Raw genomic sequence first — 19144 nt, 5'->3', positions numbered from 1 at the left:
GAAACAAATGACAATAAAATGCAAAATAATCTCTTCAGTAATCAAAATGCATTTTGAATGTAACTGTATTCTAATTACCAATTATTTAAATTGTAACTGTAGTGGAATACAGTTACTTATATTTTGTATTTTAAATATGTAATCCCGTTACATGTATTCCGTTACTCCCCAACCCTGTGTGTATATATATATATATATATATATATATATATATATATATATATATATATATATATACACACAGTGGTATTTGCATGCCACTCCCCCAGACATACGGGTATAAAAGGAGCTGGTATGCAACCACTCATTTAGATTTTCTCTTCGGAGCCAAACGGTCATGCTCATTGAGCTGAATAGCACTGTTCATTCACCTCTGCTGGATCTGACGGTGCATTTCAGCGGCTTCTCCCTCCTCTGCACTGGTGCACTGCAGAGAACGCCCCTGGGTGCTTCGGCAGAAAAATTAGAGAGTATATTTTCTGAAAGAGCGTTTTTCCCCTCTAAAAGTGTATATTTCTCTAAAAGAGCGCACACACGGAACGTCTTTTTAAGGACGCGTCTTTCTAAAGATGCCTTTCCGATCGTGTGTTATTCCTGGTTGCTGTCGTTTTCTCTCAACTTCGGATGGTCATGATCGCTGTCTTTCGTTTCTGGGCGCGACCCACATGGAGGCAGCGTTTATGAATGGTTCATGTTCTCACTGTGAGAACATGACCATGGCAATGTTGCGGTCGCGGCTATGAGGTCAGCGCGGCTAGCACTGGGGGCGATTTGGGGACCTCAATGGGATCGCCTCCAACGGGTATCCCCCCGCGGACCTCCCATTCCCCAGCACGCTCGTCTGCCCCAATCGGGCTTCCGGATGAGTTCGCCGGCTCGTCACACAGCGAGTCTGGCTTCTTGTTCAGGGCCCGCGAAGATGATGAGCTCTCGAGCGCAGCATCGGAGAGCGGGCTTGTCCAGTCGGACGCAGAAGCCTCAGCTGGGCTTCCCCCTTTGGGGACGGTCGCCCATTCACAGGCCGATGCCGAAATGACGGACATGCTTTCCCGGGCGGCCACGAGCGTCGGGCTAGAGTGGAACCCTCCACTCTCCCCTGAACCCTCGCGGCTTGATGACTGGTTTCTGGGCTCGCGGCGACGCTCAAAACAGCCGCGCCCCGCTCCAGTGCCATTCTTCCCGGAGGTGCATGAGGAGCTGACGAAGTCGTGGGAGGCACCTTTTACTGCCTGGCCCTAACTCCGCAGTTCCCCCGCTCTCACTACACTCGATGGTGGGGCGGCCAGGGGCTATACGGCGATTCCCCCGGTGGATAAGGCGCTCGCGGTGCACTTATGCCCGCAGAGCACCGCCACCTGGCGTGGACGCCCTAAGCTCCCATCCAAGCCCTTTATGCTCACGTCGTCCCTCATGGCTAAAGCCTACAGCGCTGCTGGACAAGCTGCCTCTGCCCTGCACGCCATGGCTCTCCTGCAGGTCCACCAAGCCAAGGTGCTGAAAGAACTGCACGAGGGTAGTTCCGCCCCAGATTTGATGCAGGAACTACGCTCGGCAACCGACCTCGCCCTCCGGGCGACGAAGGTCACAACGCGGTCTCTCGGGCAGACGATGGCCACACTAGTGGTCCAGGAGCGCCACCTGTGGCTCAACCTAGTCGAGATGGGCAAGGCCAACAAGACACAGTTCCTTGCTGCCCCCATTTCCCAGGCGGGCCTATTCGGCGACACCGTTGAGGACTTTGCCCAGCAGTTCTCGACGGTAAAGCAGCAGACAGAAGCAATCCGGCACATCCTGCCCCGGCGCGGCTCAAGATCCCGCACCCCGTCTGCTCGTCGCCAAGGGTGTCCCCCTACGGTGACTGCACCGGCTCCGCCGCAGCCTGCCCCACCCGGCCCAGCCCCGGCGTGGAGCCCACCGAGGGAAGCCGACGCCACCCGTCTCAGAGCCGGCGCTGAAGAACCCACGGAGGTCCTCAAAGCGCCCCTGAGACGGGCAACCCAGGGACGAGGGAACCCACTCATGTGGAGCTGGTAGAAAGACCACTCCATCCCCCGGTGGAGGGCCGGGTGGAAAATCATTTGTTGCCTTTTTGTTTGATTTCGCCGCATGCCCAAGTGGCTGCGGTACCCAACAGTTCAGCAAAAGAGCGGCTTCCTTCCTCCCTGGGTCACATACCCGGTGTGTACGGTTGTCACCACGACTACCGTCCATGGGCTTTTTCTTGCAGGATTGGCGCTCCAGCGGTGCCCTTTCTGCCCCTGAGTGCCCAGCTGTGGCACACAGCCGCCCCCGATGTGGCAGCCTCCACGGGTCGCGAGGACAGGCCTCTTCCTCCCCTGTCTCAGGCTGTTCTGGGGGTGGTCACAAGGAGCCAGGTAAGTGCTTCGATGTCCATAGACTCAGCATGGCCACGACGTGCTGTGGCACCTCGCGCTCCGCCTTGCCACGAGGCCCCACCTGCCGGTACGTCCGACGATGTTGTCCCCTTGGTCCCCCTCATGCGGAATTTGGACGCATGGCTTGCGCTTTCCATCCATCGCGGTGGCTGGTCCGGACCGTCCGACTCGGCTACGTGATTCAGTTCGCCAGGCGCCCGCCCAGGTTCAGCGGTATTCACTTCACCTTGGTCAAGTGCGAAAACGCTGTCACCCTGCGTGCGGAGAACACTACCCTCCTACAGAAGGGCGCAATAGAACCTGTCCCTCCAGCCGAGATGAAGAAAGGGTTTTACAGCCCCTTCTTCATCGTACCGAAAAAAGGCGGTGGGTTACGGCCAATCTTGGACCTGCGAGTACTGAACCAGGCTTTACACAGACTCCCGTTCAAGATGCTGACACAAAGACACATTCTAGCGAGCGTCCGGCATCAAGATTGGTTCGCGGCGGTAGACCTGAAGGATGCGTACTTTCACGTCTCGATCCTTCCTCGACAAAGACCCTTCCTGCGGTTCGCGATCGAGGGTCAGGCGTATCAGTACAAAGTCCTCCCTTTCGGCCTGTCCCTGTCTCCTCACGTCTTTACGAAGATCGCAGAGGCTGCCCTTGCCCCATTAAGGGAGGTGGGCATTTGCATTCTCAACTATCTCGACGACTGGCTAATCTTAGCTCACTCTCGAGATGTGTTATGCGCACACAGGGACCTGGTGCTCTCACACCTCAGCCGACTAGGGCTTCGGGGCAACTGGGAAAAGAGCAAGCTCCTCCCGGTTCAGAGCATCTCTTTTCTCGGTTTGGAGTTGGACTCAGTCTCCTTGACGGCGCGCCTTATGAACGAGCATGCCCAGTCGGTGCTGGCCTGTTTGAAGGCATTCAAACAGAAAACAGCGGTTCCACTGAAACTTTTTCAGAGGCTCCTGGGGCATATGGCATCCTCGGCGGTGGCGGTGGGTTGATGCATATGAGGCCGCTTCAGCACTGGCTCCAGACTTGAGTCCCGAGACGGGCATGGCACCACGGGACACACCACGTGGCCATTACGTCGATCTGTCACCGTCTTTTCAGCCCTTGGACCGACCTCTCATTTCTACGAGCAGGTGTTCCCCTAGAACTGGTCTCCAGGCATGTCGTGGTCATGACAGACGCCTCCAAAATGGGCTGGGGCACTGTTTGCAATGGGCACGCAGCCGCCGACCTCTGGACTGCTCCGCGACTGCGTTGGCACATCAACTGCCTCGAGTTACTGGCAATTCTGCTCGCCCTGCGGAGGTTCCGTCCGTTGATCCAGGGCAAGCACATGCTAGTTCGGATGGACAGCACGGCAGTGGTAGCATATGTCAACCGCCAAGGCGGTCTGCGCTCTCGCTATATGTCACAACTCGCCTGCCGTCTCCTCCTCCGGAGTCGGCAGCACCTCAAGTCGCTGCGATCCACTCACATCCCGGGTAACCTCAACACTACAGCAGATGTGCTGTCATGGCAGGTTTCCCTCAGAGGAGAGTGGAGAATCCACCCTCAGGTGGTCCAGCTGATTTGGAGTTGATTCGGACAGGCACAGGTGGACCTGTTCGCCTCCAAAGAATCCTCCCACTCGGCATAGATGCGCTGGCACACAGCTGGCCCCCTGGCCTGCGCAAATATGCGTTTCCCCCAGTGAGCCTGCTTGCACAGACCCTATGCAAGGTCAGGGAGGACGAGGAGCAGGTCGTCCTTGTAGCACCCTACTGGCCCACCCAGACGTGGTTCTCAGACCTCATGCTCCTCGCGACAGCTCCCCCTGGCGAATTCCCCTGAGGAAGGACCTTCTTTCTCAGGGACGGGGCACCATCTGGCACCCGCGCCCAGACCTCTGGAATCTCCATGTCTAGTCCCTGGACGGGACGCAGAAGACCTAAGTGGCCTACCACCCGCGGTGGTAGACATGATCACTCAGGCTAGGGCCCCCTCTACGAGGTGCCTGTATGCCTTTAAATGGCGTCCATTCGCTAAGTGGTGTTCTTCTCGACACGAAGACCCCCAGAGATGCGCAGTCGGATCGGTGCTTTCCTTCCTGCAGGAAAGGCTGGAAGGGAGGCTGTCCCATTCCACCTTGAAGGTGTACGTTGCTGCCATAGCAGCACACCACGACGCAGTTGACGGTAAGTCCTTAGGGAAGCACAACCTGATCATCAAGTTTCTAAGAGGCTCCAGGAGGCTGAATCCCTCCAGACCGCGCCTCGTTCCCTCATGGGATCTCTCCGTAGTTCTTCAGGGTCTACAGAGAGCCCCCTTTGAGCCTTTGCAGTCAACCGAGCTTAAGGCACTCTCCTTGAAGACTGCCCTCCTGACTGTGCTCACTTCCATCAAGAGGGTAGGTGACGTGCAAGCGTTCTCTGTCAGTGAAACATGCCTGGAGTTCAGTCCGAACAATATTTGTTCCCTGGTTGACTTCCTCCGAGCCCTGTGGCAGTCGAGTTGTCGGAGAGACTTCGCTGCCGGCCCAGTACACGTGCTAACTAAGAGCCCTGTTCTGGGGTAGGTGCTCCGCATGTGGCGGTTCCCTGTAAGGCTAACCCCATGCGATCTATATCTTCCGCTAGTTCGTTTCCCTGCTGGCAAACTGCGTCTTCCTTGGGCATAGCCCCTCTGCCCCAGTCTCCATGTTTGTAGTAACTCCTCCCCCACTGGGCAGGATCTACCTTGAAGGCTCTCCACATGGTTGGAAAGACCATGTGACGTATTCTTCCACTTAAATATCCCCCCCCTCTTGGGGTGAGGTGTGGTCTCCACGGTGTCCTCCCCTTGGGAGGGACACCCCCCGACTTGACCTGGCGGCCCAGTCGGATAATCCCTCTTCTTTTTTAGGGAGTGGAAAAAGAGAAGGGGAAAAGAAGCCACGACTGGGTTAAGCCTGTCTCTATCTTTGGCTAGTCGACTTGTCCCCAAAAAGGGCCGTTCGACACTCATAACTGTGTTGGGGGAGGTTACGTGTCAACCTGGTGTGCTGGCTATGAGGCACACACCAAGTCTGCCCTCCACACACCACCAGTTCACGTAACACAGTTCAGCCTTGTGGCGTTTTGTATAGGTACCCCTAGTGTCACTACATCGACACCAACGTCGAGTGAGTGACAGATAGGGAACATCATGGTTACTGGTGTAACCTCCGTTCCCTGATGGAGGGAACAAGACGTTGGTCCCTCCTGCCATAACGCTGAACTACCCGCTGAAATGGCCGGACCTTATATCGGCTCCTCAGCGTAAAACCTAAATGTGTGGTTGCATACCAGCTCCTTTTATACCCGTATGTCCGGGGGAGTGGCATGCAAATACCACTCGCCAATTTTCATTGGCCTTTTATCAAAGACCAGAGGTGTCTCGGGCTCCCAAGATTGACCCCTAGTGTCACTACATCGACACCAACGTCTCGTTCCCTCCATCAGGGAACAGAGGTTACACCAGTAATCATGACGATTTTTACCTATATTTGATGATTATTAGATGTTATTTAATTGCTTTAAATAACATTCAAATTCTGCTACACTGGGTTTTTAAGGGTTAAATTACATTAATTTTCTATGAGCAAGTGGGACATGCCATAAACAGAAAAGAGATTTTGAGTCATTTACTTTTTTCAATGTACTTTTTTTGGATGATTTTTTGACTAGCAAAAATTATAATGCACCCTAATGCAGTCATGGGAACCATAAGCTGTACCTCCAGTTAAACACCTCAGAGTCAAAACAGAATTGGATCTCTGGTTTTACCAAATACTAAGTTTCTAAAATGGGTGGAAATTAAAGCTGGAATTTACAAAGAAAATGCTTGATTGATTAAACTTTGTCGTAAATCTTTGTAATAAAACAGCCCTGATAATTCTTTTCAAAGGTCATCTGCTGTTGATTTTGTGCATGGTTTTAAGAGCTAAACACAATTGTTGGCCATGATTACAGCAGGCATTGTACTCATAAAACACTTTTTCCTCCATTATGAGCTCTTTAGAAAAAAAAAAAAAAAAAAAAAAAAAATCTTCAATGTGAGATTCGCTCTCAACATAAATATATGGCAACCTTGAGTTTATAGTTTTTTTTTTTTACTTCCCCTCTAATTTATGTGTTATCAAGCTATCATCTGGACGTCTGACATGGCAATTTTTCCCAATGAGGTAAAAAAAGATTACAGCGCAATCACAAGCGCACGCAATCTTTGTACAACGGTACTCTCGCTATCTGAAAACACACAGCAGAGCTCATTGAGGGCTTCCTGCAGTGTTTCCACTAAGAAATGAATATGTTTAACCCTTTGTTAACTCTGCATGGCTGGAATATCATGCCTCTACAATGAGTTCTGTGTGTTCAAGATTGAATTAACAGTCGATGTCAATGGTGATTTAACTTAGTACAGCCCCAGGTAGAAAGTTTCAACAAAGCATTTGGTTATAGATTTACATACTGTGAGGTTTAAAAACCCTGAGTTTTGACACTTAATACGGTTAAGAGAGAAGACATTCCTCAGAAGACAATGTAACCATCAGGTATATCATTTGATGCAGTTATGGGATATTTGGACTGAAAGTAATGACATATATATATATATATATATGTATATATATAAAGGTCTAAAGCTTAAAGTCTAATGCTCTGGCACATTAAATCGTGGTGTTCATGGGGCAATGGGAATTTGAGTCTGGCTTGCGTTATTCACTGAGCCCTTTTGTGAGGAGATAAATATTCAACATGGCGGAGGAGAGGAGGGTTTCTATAGTGAAAGACTCTTGAACTGGCTACTGCGAAATACTCGGGGGGACCCCCGATCAGACGGCTATTTTGACACAGAGAAAATAGGATATATTTGACCAGAATTCCCATTGTCTTCCGCAAGCTGACTAACACTACACTAGTGCTTGGGACTGGAGTCGCGACAGACGCAGGTAGTCGCACAAGCTCTCTCTCTCTCTCCCTATCTCTCAAACACACACACAAACACACACACACAGTCATCCACATCCTTGTTTTCTGCAGTGACAGCCCAAGCCGTCGTTACTAGTTCTAAAGAGGCGCTTTCGAATTAGTTACGAAGGCTCGTGTGCATCGTTTGAACGCGCAATGGCAGATCCTGATCCGTAGCGTAAGAAAGTTGTTCCATGAACAAATGCGTTTTTTTTTTGTTTTTGTTTTTTGTGACAGTCCTTTTTTCCCCTAATTTTTTTATTTACTTTTTCTTTGAACTGTTGTATAAAAGCAATATCATACTCGCAATCGTGCTATAAAGAAATAAAGTCATACAGGTTTGGAACTTAATGATGACAGACTTTTAATTCTTGAGAGAAATATCCCTTTAAATGTAAATGTTCATCAATATACTGGCAAAAAGGCCAAAAATTAAGATTAAGCTGTCACTTTCTCTGGCAAAAACAGCATGGATCCAGGTCTGCTTGTGTTATTATATCTAGGACAGAGACTTAAAAATCATATCCACTTATATAAAGCTTTCACAGCACGCTGCCGTCAGAGACATTTTACATGAAATCTCTTGAACTCTATATGTGGAAAATTGCCTGATCAATCTATTCCCAGCGGAGTCCCTCTGACCTATATGTTTGCAACACACGCTCAGTGAAAAAGTTGAATACCTGCAACAAGCTCAGCTCCCGAATTATCAATACTGCAAAACACCTCATCTGTGTTATATGATGCCCCTGCGAATCTGTTCTAACCTGCATTTTAGAACAGTCATAAAAGCAAATGGAGCTTTGATGCAGTGTATTTGGTCTCTAGAATGTGTATACAGTATGTGATAAAAGGGTTTGTACCATCAGATATACAGTAAGAAGCATTGTGTAACTATGTATGTGGAAAGAGGTGCACCAACATATGTGTGCACTACAGCTTGAGTGCATGTGTGTAAACATATGTGTGTATAGTGGTACACCACAGGCATTACATTTGTGCAGTCCTCCCATCAGGAACCTAAGCAGTGACACAACTTAACAAGCTCAAATCAGGCAAGCAGATTGCCCCATTCTCATTGCTGGCTCATCCATAGCTTGTGAAACCCTATTACAAATAAAGTATTTATTTTACACCTCGCGTTAAAGATTTTTTATTTCAGCAGTTACTCTGGTAACAGCAGCTTTTAAAAGAGAACTCATTTCCATATGTGACATCTCCCTATATTCTGCCAGAGCGCTGATATATAAGGAACTAATTTATAGGATTAAAGCAATATTGACCAGGTTGAAGCACTTGTGGCCCACTTTGTGTCCTCTCTCTACAATTATAAACAAAAAAAACAAAAAACAAAAACAAAAGGGGCTGTTCTTTAACTTTATAATCTTATTGATTTTCCTAATGGTGTTTTAACTAAATGACACATAATGTACTTAGCAGATGCTTTCCAAGTCCTCTTCGTTGGCGAGAAAAAGGCCCAGAGGAATGTCGGAGCTCTAAATCTAACACAACAGTTAACGTAGTTTAACATAAGAGTCTCCACAAGACTTTAAACTTTCATTGTTCCCTAATCAAAAGGAACGGCGGATTAAATGAATGGTTTCTCAAAATAGCAGGCACTTCGTTAGAAGCAAAAATCTTTTGCGGTGGAAAGAGCGAGATGAGATGATAGCCTTCTCCAAATTGAATGCTTCCAGATTAGGCGATTGTTGGCACATAAAAGGAGAGACGAGAGATACGGAGGGATCAAAACTTTTCTGACAAATGACAAGATAGCAATTAAAAGGACTATTTCTAAACCGTTCTTTGAATAGTACCATACCCATCATCTACATAACAATGGAAGCAATCAAAGTGGGAGGTAGGGTTTGAAACAGCATTTAAAACAGGTTGTTGATTGGACCACTGTTTTAGATTTGGTGCAGTCAAATGCTCTCTTGTGTGTGTTATTAAAATGACTGAGACCTGAAGGATAGCATTGAAGGTACGATTAATTTTGGAGGATTGGTTCGTTCGGACCAGGGTCTGAAATTAACCAGGTCTCAGAGCAAAAATGTCACTGAAAGTGACAAAAATGCAATTTCATCTGTTATCTAACATCTGTTATAATAGTCTGTTCTAGGGACATCTAGTTATGGGTTTAGTTTGGGTTAAGTGCCTCTGCAGACACTGCAGTGACTTTAAACAAAGAGTTGTTGTTGAATATGTAACTATTAACAGGTTTTTTATTTTATTGATAACATTTTTAAAAATCGATTGTTCGGATAAAAAATACAATTAATTAAAATAAATAATAAAAAAAAAAAATCAATTCAAGCATTTGACAAAAATGCACACATATTTTATATGGTTAAAAAATATACTTTCATTAAAGGTTAAAAAAAAATTAAAAAAAAAATCCCTAAAAATTATTTTCAATGAACCAGTAACAAAGAAAACCATAATAAATTGTTTAAGCCATCATTTATAAAAGATCCCAGATATCCCAGCATGGCATTTAACATTTTGTTTTTGCAGTAAAAGACATTTCTAGGTAAACACCGCCATTTGTCACTGTTTTTGATTAGGTAACAAAAATTCTGTCAAATATTATTGTTTATGATGAACATGTCAGTCACTTCACAGGTTTACTATCAAAGCTATCCCTTACAATCAATTGATTTACAAACTCTTTGCAAAATGGTCTGACAAAGTCATTAAAGACAGATAAAAAAATAAATAAATAAATAAATAAATAAATAAATAAAATCAATACTGAATTAGCTTATCAATGACCATAAAATTATAAATTCAGAAAAAAAATATTTCCCTCAGATTTCAATTTTTTAAGATCATTTTTGATGCTACAGTGAGTAGCATTTACCATAGAAGAATTTTAATGGCAAACCTTGTTAAAAAAATGGATCCTTTGAATAATTTTGTGGAGTTAAAGGTTACCAAGCTGTCCCTTCTGTTCCCTCGGCCTCGCAGCCGCTGACCTCCAGAGCTGTGATCTGTGAAACTGCCTCTCACCGCTGTCATATGTCTGCCTATTCATAACCACTAAAGTCAGAATACCCATGCACCCATATCGAGGGTCACATAACAGTCAATTTGATGTTTACATTTACAAGTGCCCACCATTTATTTAACTTTTTTTTTGTTTTTGCCTTTTTCCCCTAGTCAAAAAATCTCAAAGGATTACAACTGGAATTTCCTAATCATTATTTGGAAACAATCTTGTAATGGAATTTTGTTTTTTTAATATTATTTTTATTTATACTTTTTTTATTATTACGATAATAAAAGTTAAGACACTGCACATATGGGAATATTCTTATAGGATTCCAAAATAACAAAATAACTAAAATTTTAGAACATATAATTCCGAGAAGGACTACTATGACTACTAAAAGGATACAATGTCAAAAATTATTTAAAGAAAATATTTCAGGATTTCATAATTCCAATGGAGTAAGACACCAACATAGTACAACAAGGGTTTCTGATAAAGATTATACAATATCCATTAAAACTCAAAGAACAAACATAATGTAGGAATTCAAGATTATCCAGTAGGATCTTATTTGATTTTTAGAGGATTTTTAAATGATCCAATTAAAATCCCATTGGAGTCCTGAACACATCAATTTATGGTTCTAAGAGTGTCTTAAATTCTTACTCTCCATGTCATCTATTTTCCCCCTAAAATCTATTTTACCTTGTCAAAAGTACGCTTTTTTTTTTGGATTCAAAAAGTGGACTGGTCTATTCCAGGAATAGAGAGGTCAAAGTTCAGCCCAATATTGAATGCATTACTCTCACTTAAACTGCTACTTTGTTCTTCCAAATAGTCTGCATGCTTCGAAAGAGACTGAACCGAGCTTTAACCCCGAGCCTCTGATATTTGCTCAGAACATAAATACACCACTTATAACTGGAAGACAGGCAATTAGGCAGCGTCTGCCTTTTAAAATGAAAAGCAAACTCAATTTACGGAGAAAATATTTCTGTAAACTGTACAAACCAATGCTAACAAAAGGTCAAAATTAGCATTCTGCATTAAAGAAGAACAGAGCGAAAAATGAATAAGAAATGTTGAGAGATTTCGCTGTTCATATGTGCGCTACTGAATATTTATGACACTTAAAACACATCCAGTTAACTATTTAAATTATTAATATTCATGCAGTCATACATATGCATACTCTCATTGTTGTTCTCTATAGGTTGTGCGGAGAGCAAGAGCTGTTTTTTTTTATTTTTTATAATGACACTTGAAAGAAAAGGGTTTTTGTTTGGTGTCTGGTGAAAGCTAAAGTTTTCCCAATTACTGGTGAGATAATGAGACTCTTATAGGTTTCAAACACACAAAACACAATGTAAGCCTATCTCTGATGCAACTCATCACAAATACATATATGTAACATCTCAGTCCATGGATCTTTCATCCAATATTCAAAGATCACCATTGCCTGAATACTAACCAGATCAGGAACTACAACTCCCAGCACCCATTGCTCCTGCCATCTTCCACACACCTTTTCCAGTTGTATAATTAGCCTCTTGTCTATTCATACCCTGCCTTTTCTCTACATCAGTGCGAAGTATTGCCAGTTTCACCTGCCTTACCAAGCGTTTACCATTGTTGTCTGGATTTCATGTATATCGACTTTTCTGCCTGTTTTCCCTTCTCACGTTTTTGGATTATTGCCTTTGATTTGTTTGCTGTATTTGGATTGCCTGTGTATGACCTCTGCCTGGAATATATATATATATATATATATATATTCTCCAGTCTCCATTACAGTATAAGTACGAAGTGGCAGTCAAAGATTGGAGAAACACACATTAAATTGGAAAATAAACACAAATAATGTTCTAGAGAGATGTTTTTCAGACATTCCATTTTGGTTGTTGGAACATTAAAGGTGCCGTAAGCGATTTGATTGTATTTTTCATGGAAAGGTCTGCAAAAAAATGTTCTACTCCCTGAAAGATATTAATGAAATAAGTGTCATAAGATATCTCATCTGTCTCTGTGACAGCACTAGACTCTGTAACAGCAAATAAAAATGGTTCCGTGGGCGTGGACAATGACACTTTCGACCTGTCAATCATTTTGCTCGTTCTCATAGTATTGTAGTTGAGGCTTACTGACATTTTTAAGCTATGTTGTTCATAACAGTTGTCTGTTCAGGGTGCTATTTTGCTGCTGCTGTTTTAAACAACCATTTCTGCATGATGTCAGTCTCAATAAAGCTAATTTGTTATCTTTGGAGTGTAGAGTTTTGGTATTAGGAGGCGTGGCTAATTCAACGGCTCAGTCTCGTGGATGTAGAACGGCTGAAATCACTTAAAGCACCTTTAAAATATCCACTTTTCTTAATCTTAGTAGAATGTTGTTTAAATGTTAGCACAGCATTCCTGAAAATTTTCATTTGTGTAACAACATTCCAGCAACGTAGATTTTTAATATTCTAATAATGTGAGTTAATTTAATTTCTAATTTAATGTGAGTGGTGTTGTTGAATTTGTATAAAATACTGCTTCACCTTGGCTCTGTGGTCACAAATAAACTCTTCAGTTAATATCTCATTGATGTCCTAAAATCATTTTTCAGACATTCCATTTTGGTTGTGGGAATGTTAAAATGTCCAGTTTTCTTAATCTGAGTAGAAAATGATTGAAATATTAACAGATAATTCCTGAAAATCTTTTTTTGCTTAACAACTTAAAATTCTAGAAATGTTGATTTGTAATATTCCAATTGAGCAGTATTGTTGAATTTGTATAAAATACTGCCAAGATGAAGACCCTTCCTCTCTGAACATGCCACACAACTACTTGTTCAGTCATTCGTCATATCAAGACTGGATTAATGCTATGCTCTTGCGCAATCAGGCTTCGGCCATTATAAATCACTTGCCATTATATCAAACACAGTTGAAAGCTATTTGGTTTGTTAAATGAAGACAATAAACACATTGTCTTTGTGTTTGTTTTTGAGTTGCCACATTATGCGATAGACTGGTATGTCTTAAGGTCAATATTAGGTCAAAAGTGGCAAAAAAGAAACAGCTTTCTCTAGAAACTCATCAGTCAATCATTGTTTTGAGGAATGAAGGCAATGCAATGCTTGAAATTGCCAAAAAACTGAAGATTTCATACAAAGGTGTACACTACAGTCTTCAAAGACAAAGGACAACTGGCTCTAACAAGGACAGAAAGAGATGTGTAAAGCCATATGTACAACTAAACAAGAGGATAAGTACATCAGAGTCTCTAGTAGATCACCTGAATGCCACTTTGGTGAATAAAAGTACCAATTTCTTTTCCATTACATTATTCCAAAATTTTTGCAGCCAGTGTATATTTGAACATTCCCTGTTAGGTAAATTCATAATTTCCTGTTGAATTAATACTTAGCAGAGACAACTGGAGATAATATGCTAAGTTACTGTATGTTCAAGCTCAGAATCTAGGCTTGCTCGGCAATACATCTAGCTCTAGCCGGTCTTTGTTATCCAATCCTCTTGTGTTGCCAGATTCAACTCAACAGAGGCATTCAGGTGGAACAGCGGAGCTCTGTCTCTGTCCTCCCCAAGGCTGAACCCGTCAGTGAGTACAGCACACCTCCATCTGGCTCTTAATCACAACGCCATGAAAACACTCTGTGACCACCTCGGCGGAAAGTGTTGTTGGCTTAGCCACAATAATCATATATTGTTGCTGTTGTGATATTCAACAATGCTATATGAAATTTGTCCTGAACAACGGACTCAAGTGTGCAATAGAAACACTGCAAATTGATTTTCTAAAAACATTTTTGAGAGCAGCTTTTTCTTGTAGTATTTGGAATAAACACTAAAGTAAAAAAAATACTTGCTTATACTTTTTAATAGGTGCTCAGTTTAAAAGTTGTTTTCATATTGGTTGCATGAAAAAGGTCACAAAACCGCTTAATATTCACAGAGTTCACACTCTTTTTGACTAATGAATATCCATGACTTTTCCATGACCTTTCCAGTTGATCATGATTAAGGGAAAAGGACTTTTAAAAATAATTTTGTAGAGATTGGTGGGTGGATTTCCATTGAATTAATAGATGAATGCATAGTGTACAAATGTCTTCATAAGACCCACAACTGGCTTGCAAGCAAGTTTTAATCCATAGAGGCACCGACAAAGAGCAATATCCAGCCAAATAAATATTTCATAGCAAAAAATGAAGCATGAAGCAAAAAAGAAAACAAAAAGAAAAAAGCATATTCACCATAAACATGTTCATCACATTTAGGATTTGACTAATTTCAGTGCCTTTTCTAGACCACAATTTTAAAATGCCCTGATATTTCAATGTCTTCCAAAGATGATTGATTTTAACCCGAACAGCAGAATCCATCGGGATCTTCAAAAGAATGACAGAAAGGGTGGGTGCACTAAGTAACTAGCCTTTATGCACCAAAACACAATTTTGTTCTTACACTTCTTACAGCTCGAATGTTGTGCTACCCTGGTATTTAAAGAATTTTAGTATGAAGTGCTACTTGTGTCGCGTTATCCCTTGGACTAAAAGCCACTGCTTGTCAATTTCAAGTTGTTTTGGATAAAAGCATTTGGTAAATGAATATATGTAAATATGTAAATGTTTCATGACTGTGGGAACCATGCATTTAGAGTGTCCTGTGTGTAATTTGCTTATACATTTCAATCAAATTGTTTCAAAAGTCATTCGGCCACTGGGTGAGAGTAAACAAAAGGCCACAAAATCATGTAAATTACTCACATCTGGTAACGACTCCTTCCAGTCTGATGATGTTTGGGTGGTCGAACTGGCCCATGATGCTGGCCTCACTCAGGAAGTCCCGCCTCTGCTTCTCTGAGTATCCCGCCTTTAGACTTTTGATGGCCACGTAGATCTCTCTCTTGCTGGGGAGCTTCAGACGTCCACTGCAAACCTCCCCGAACTCACCTGGGGAGCGACACACGATTGCCGTGAGTACATCAGTGTAAGACTATGACAGGTTTATGGGGGAAAACGTACATGAATAACATCTATTTGACTACCATTGGACATGCTGTAGTTCGATTTACAACTGTGACTTATGGGGTCAATTTAGTCTCTAAAATTCAAGTCTAAAATTTCTTGAGGAAAAATGTTCCTCTCAATAACTTTTGAGGATATATATATACTGCTGCTGTTGAGGTGTATAAGGATACAATCCTAAGCTCTGTAAATCTTGACTTTCTTCTTAAATGGTGAAACAGTTTGTTTGAGTGCCTCTCTTCATCTCAGTACTGTAAAGCTGAAGTGAATAATTTCAGTCGCACTAGCGTCACTAAATAGAATTTCAAACAATGATTGTTGTCTAACAGGTTTTCTGAACACTCCCCTGTGCTCAAACAAACTAAGGTTTTAATGTTTTAATAGCGCCACAGAGCTTAAACTTTTAGGGGAAATCAAACCATGCATTTCATGTGTGAATTATGACCAACTGGGTCAGGATTTGAGATAAGAGAAAGTATTTTAACATTGAAAACATTACACACTTCAGCTCTTAAGTAAGGAATAATGTATAGTCAGCTGATCATTATCGTAAAGTAAGTTTGATTTATTTATTTATTTGGTGATAAAACATGGCTGCTTATTACACAGCTACTCACCAAATAAATAAATAAATGAAACTTATTATATATATATATATATACTTCCGCGTTGCAAAATAAGGTGGATACCAGTGTACAATATAAAGCAAGCTGCTACATTTCCGGCAAATGTGACAAAGTTTCGCTATCATTGACCACAATGTAAATAACAAGAAGGATAATAAGAAATTTAGTGATATGGGCTTATAAACTATCACACAACCACAGGATGTACAGAAGAATAATATGCCAATGTCAGATCATTTTCTAACATCAGCATTTATAGTAAAAGTGTAAGTAGATCATTCACTTGTTGCTGTGTGTTGTATTGAAGAGACAATAAAACACTCTGCTTCTTACTTTACCAATCAAGGATTGGATTACCAGAAATTTCCTTCTATTTGATTCCGACAAAACAGAGGTACTAATTATTGGACCAAAAACCTCTAAAAAAAGCCGCTAAAATATAATTAGTCTCTCGATGGATGTACTGTTACCTCGTCTTCTACAGCGAAGAACTTATGTGTTATATTTGATACCAATCTGTCCTTTGAAAACCATATTTCCAATGTTTGTAAAACAGCATTCTTCCACCTCAGAAATATTGCTAAGTTACGACACACGCTCTCTGTTGCTGATGCCGAAAAACTAATTCATGCGTTCATGACCTCAAGACTAGATTATTGTAATGCATTACTGGGAGGATGTCCTGCAAGTTCAATAAATAAACTTCAATTGGTTCAAAATGCAGCTGCCAGAGTGCTGACTAAAACCAAGAAATATGATCATATTAGCCCCATTTTATCATCGTTACATTGGCTACCTGTTAAATTTCTTATAAATTTTAAAATTCTGTTAACTACATACAAAGCTTTGAATGGCCTAGCTCCACAGTACTTAAGTGACCTTCTACCATGATATATTCCATCACGTTCATTACGATCATAAAATTCTGGCTTGTTAATAATTCCAAGAATATCAAAATCCACAAAAGGAGGTAGATCCAATTCCTATTTGGCTCCAAAACTATGGAATAGTCTCCCTAACACTGTTTGGGATGCAGAAACACTTACTCAGTTTAAGTCTAGACTAAAGACTAATCTATTTAGCCAGGCATACAACTAATTTATCTATCAACTCACAATTAGGCTGCTTTAGTTAGGTCTGCTGGAACCAGACACATTTCTCAGAAACATTTCTCATAATCTATAACTCTGCAATAAACTGAATAGCATCTATGCTAATATTATTCTATTTATTTCCCTGTCTCAAACTTGGGATTCATATCCCGAGGTTACCAAAGCCGGCCAGATCCAGCTCCGTTCCTGCTTGGTGTTGGACTCCACTGCTACGTGTCGCTGAGTGATGACAACAAACTACAGCCGGTGCTAGCCAGACATCACTTCAGTTTTTTTACTTCAGAGGATGAACTGATGCCAACTCCAATTGTAAAACATCAGATACTTCATATGCCACAGCCTGAACCTTGGATTTAGGATGGACCCCACTGAACCTCACCGAAATGACCTGCAGGTTGAACTGCAATGCACCTCATTGATCTCTGCCTGCATCACCTTTGTTTATTGATGGACTACACTATTGAAATGAAATACATAGACTATCAATTAATTGCCAACAAAAGCCTTCATCAGCCAACTAACAAAGGACAATGCATCTATGTGAACTTCTGCAGTTAATCCAGGATGGACTTCAAAGACTTTAGTGATTAATCTTACAGATCATACAAAATCTTTGTTTAAACACTGGCCCTTAACACTTACTTAGTTTACAAATTTTAAACCATAACTTGCACTGCACACAATTAACTAATATTGGCATTATATTCATGCTGTTTATCCAGAAGGAAACTGGCCCCAACAGTGAGCCTGGTTTCTCCCAAGGTTATTTTTCTCCATTAACTATCATCTTATGGAGTTTTGTGTTCCTTGCCACAGTTGTCTTCGGCTTGCTCACTGGGGTTCTAAATACAATTATTATTTAACTATTTAATTATTTATTTTTATACACAATTTACAATTACACAATGATGACTCTAAGACTTTGTAGATATTACAGTTTCATTTTCTGTTAAAGCATGGTTCCCTATCTGTCACTCACTCAACGTTGTGTCAATGTAGTGACACTAGGGGTCACTCTTGGGAGCCCGCGACACCTCTGGCCTTTGATAAAAGGCCAATGAAAATTGGCGAGTGGTATTTGCATGCCACTCCCCTGGACATACGGGTATAAAAGGAGCTGGTATGCAACCACTCATTCAGGATTTTCTCTTCGGAGCCAAACGGTCATGCTCATTGAGCTGAATACTACTGTTCATTACTGTACCTCTGCTGGATCTGATGGCGCATTTCAGCGGCTTCTCCCTCCTCTGCACTGGTGCACTGCAGAGAACGCCCCTGGGCACTTTGGCAGAAAAACAAGAGAGTATATTTTCTGAAAGAGCTTTTCCTCCTCTAAAAGAGTATATATTTCTCTAAAAGAGCGGCACACACGGAACGACTGTGATTGTGTGTTATTCCTGGTTGCGGTCGTTATCTCTCAACTTCAGATGGTCATGATCACTGTCTTTCGTGTCTGGGCGTGACCCACACGGAGGCAGCGTTTGTGGATGGTTCATGTTCTCACTGCGAGAACATGACCATGGCAACGTTGTGGTCGCGGCTTGCTTTTCGCCTCGGTCCTTCTACCTACGGGTATGAGGCCAGCGCGGCTAGCACTGGGGGTGATTTGGGGACCCCAATGGGATCGTCTCCGCCGGGTGTCCCCCCGCGGACCTCCCATTCCCCAGCACGCTCGTCTGCCCCAATCGGGCTTCCGGATGAGTTCGCTGGCTCGTCTCACGGCAAGTCTGGCTTCTTGTTCGGAGCCCGCGAAGATGATGAGCTCTCAAGCGCAGCATCGGAGAGCGGGCTTGTCCAGTCGGATGAAGAAGCCTCAGCTGGGCTTCCCCCTTCGGGGACGATTGCCCAGTCACAGGCCGATGCCGAAATGACGGACATGCTTTCCCGGGCGGCCGCGAGCGTCGGGTTAGAGTGGAACCCTCCACTCTCCCCTGAACCCTCGCGGCTTGATGATTGATTCCTGGGCACGTGGCGCCACTCAAAGCAGCCACGCCCCACTCCAGTGCCATTCTTC

General features: G+C 42.9%; 1 protein-coding gene across 1 annotated transcript in view; it reads right to left on the bottom strand.

Annotated features, from left to right (window-relative positions):
* LOC127440514 (ephrin type-A receptor 3-like) overlaps positions 1-19144 on the bottom strand; it is a 225783-nt gene that overhangs the window by 30296 nt on the left and 176343 nt on the right. The window contains exon 11 of the mRNA XM_051697142.1: positions 15132-15317. Coding sequence (XP_051553102.1) covers positions 15132-15317 — 186 coding nt within the window. The remainder of the gene's footprint in view (positions 1-15131; positions 15318-19144) is intronic.

Source organism: Myxocyprinus asiaticus, chromosome 5, assembly GCF_019703515.2.
Source record: "Myxocyprinus asiaticus isolate MX2 ecotype Aquarium Trade chromosome 5, UBuf_Myxa_2, whole genome shotgun sequence".
In the NCBI taxonomy this organism is placed as follows: domain Eukaryota; kingdom Metazoa; phylum Chordata; class Actinopteri; order Cypriniformes; family Catostomidae; genus Myxocyprinus; species Myxocyprinus asiaticus.
Note: the sequence above shows the minus strand (reverse complement) of the source record. Positions and strands in the feature narration are given on the sequence as shown.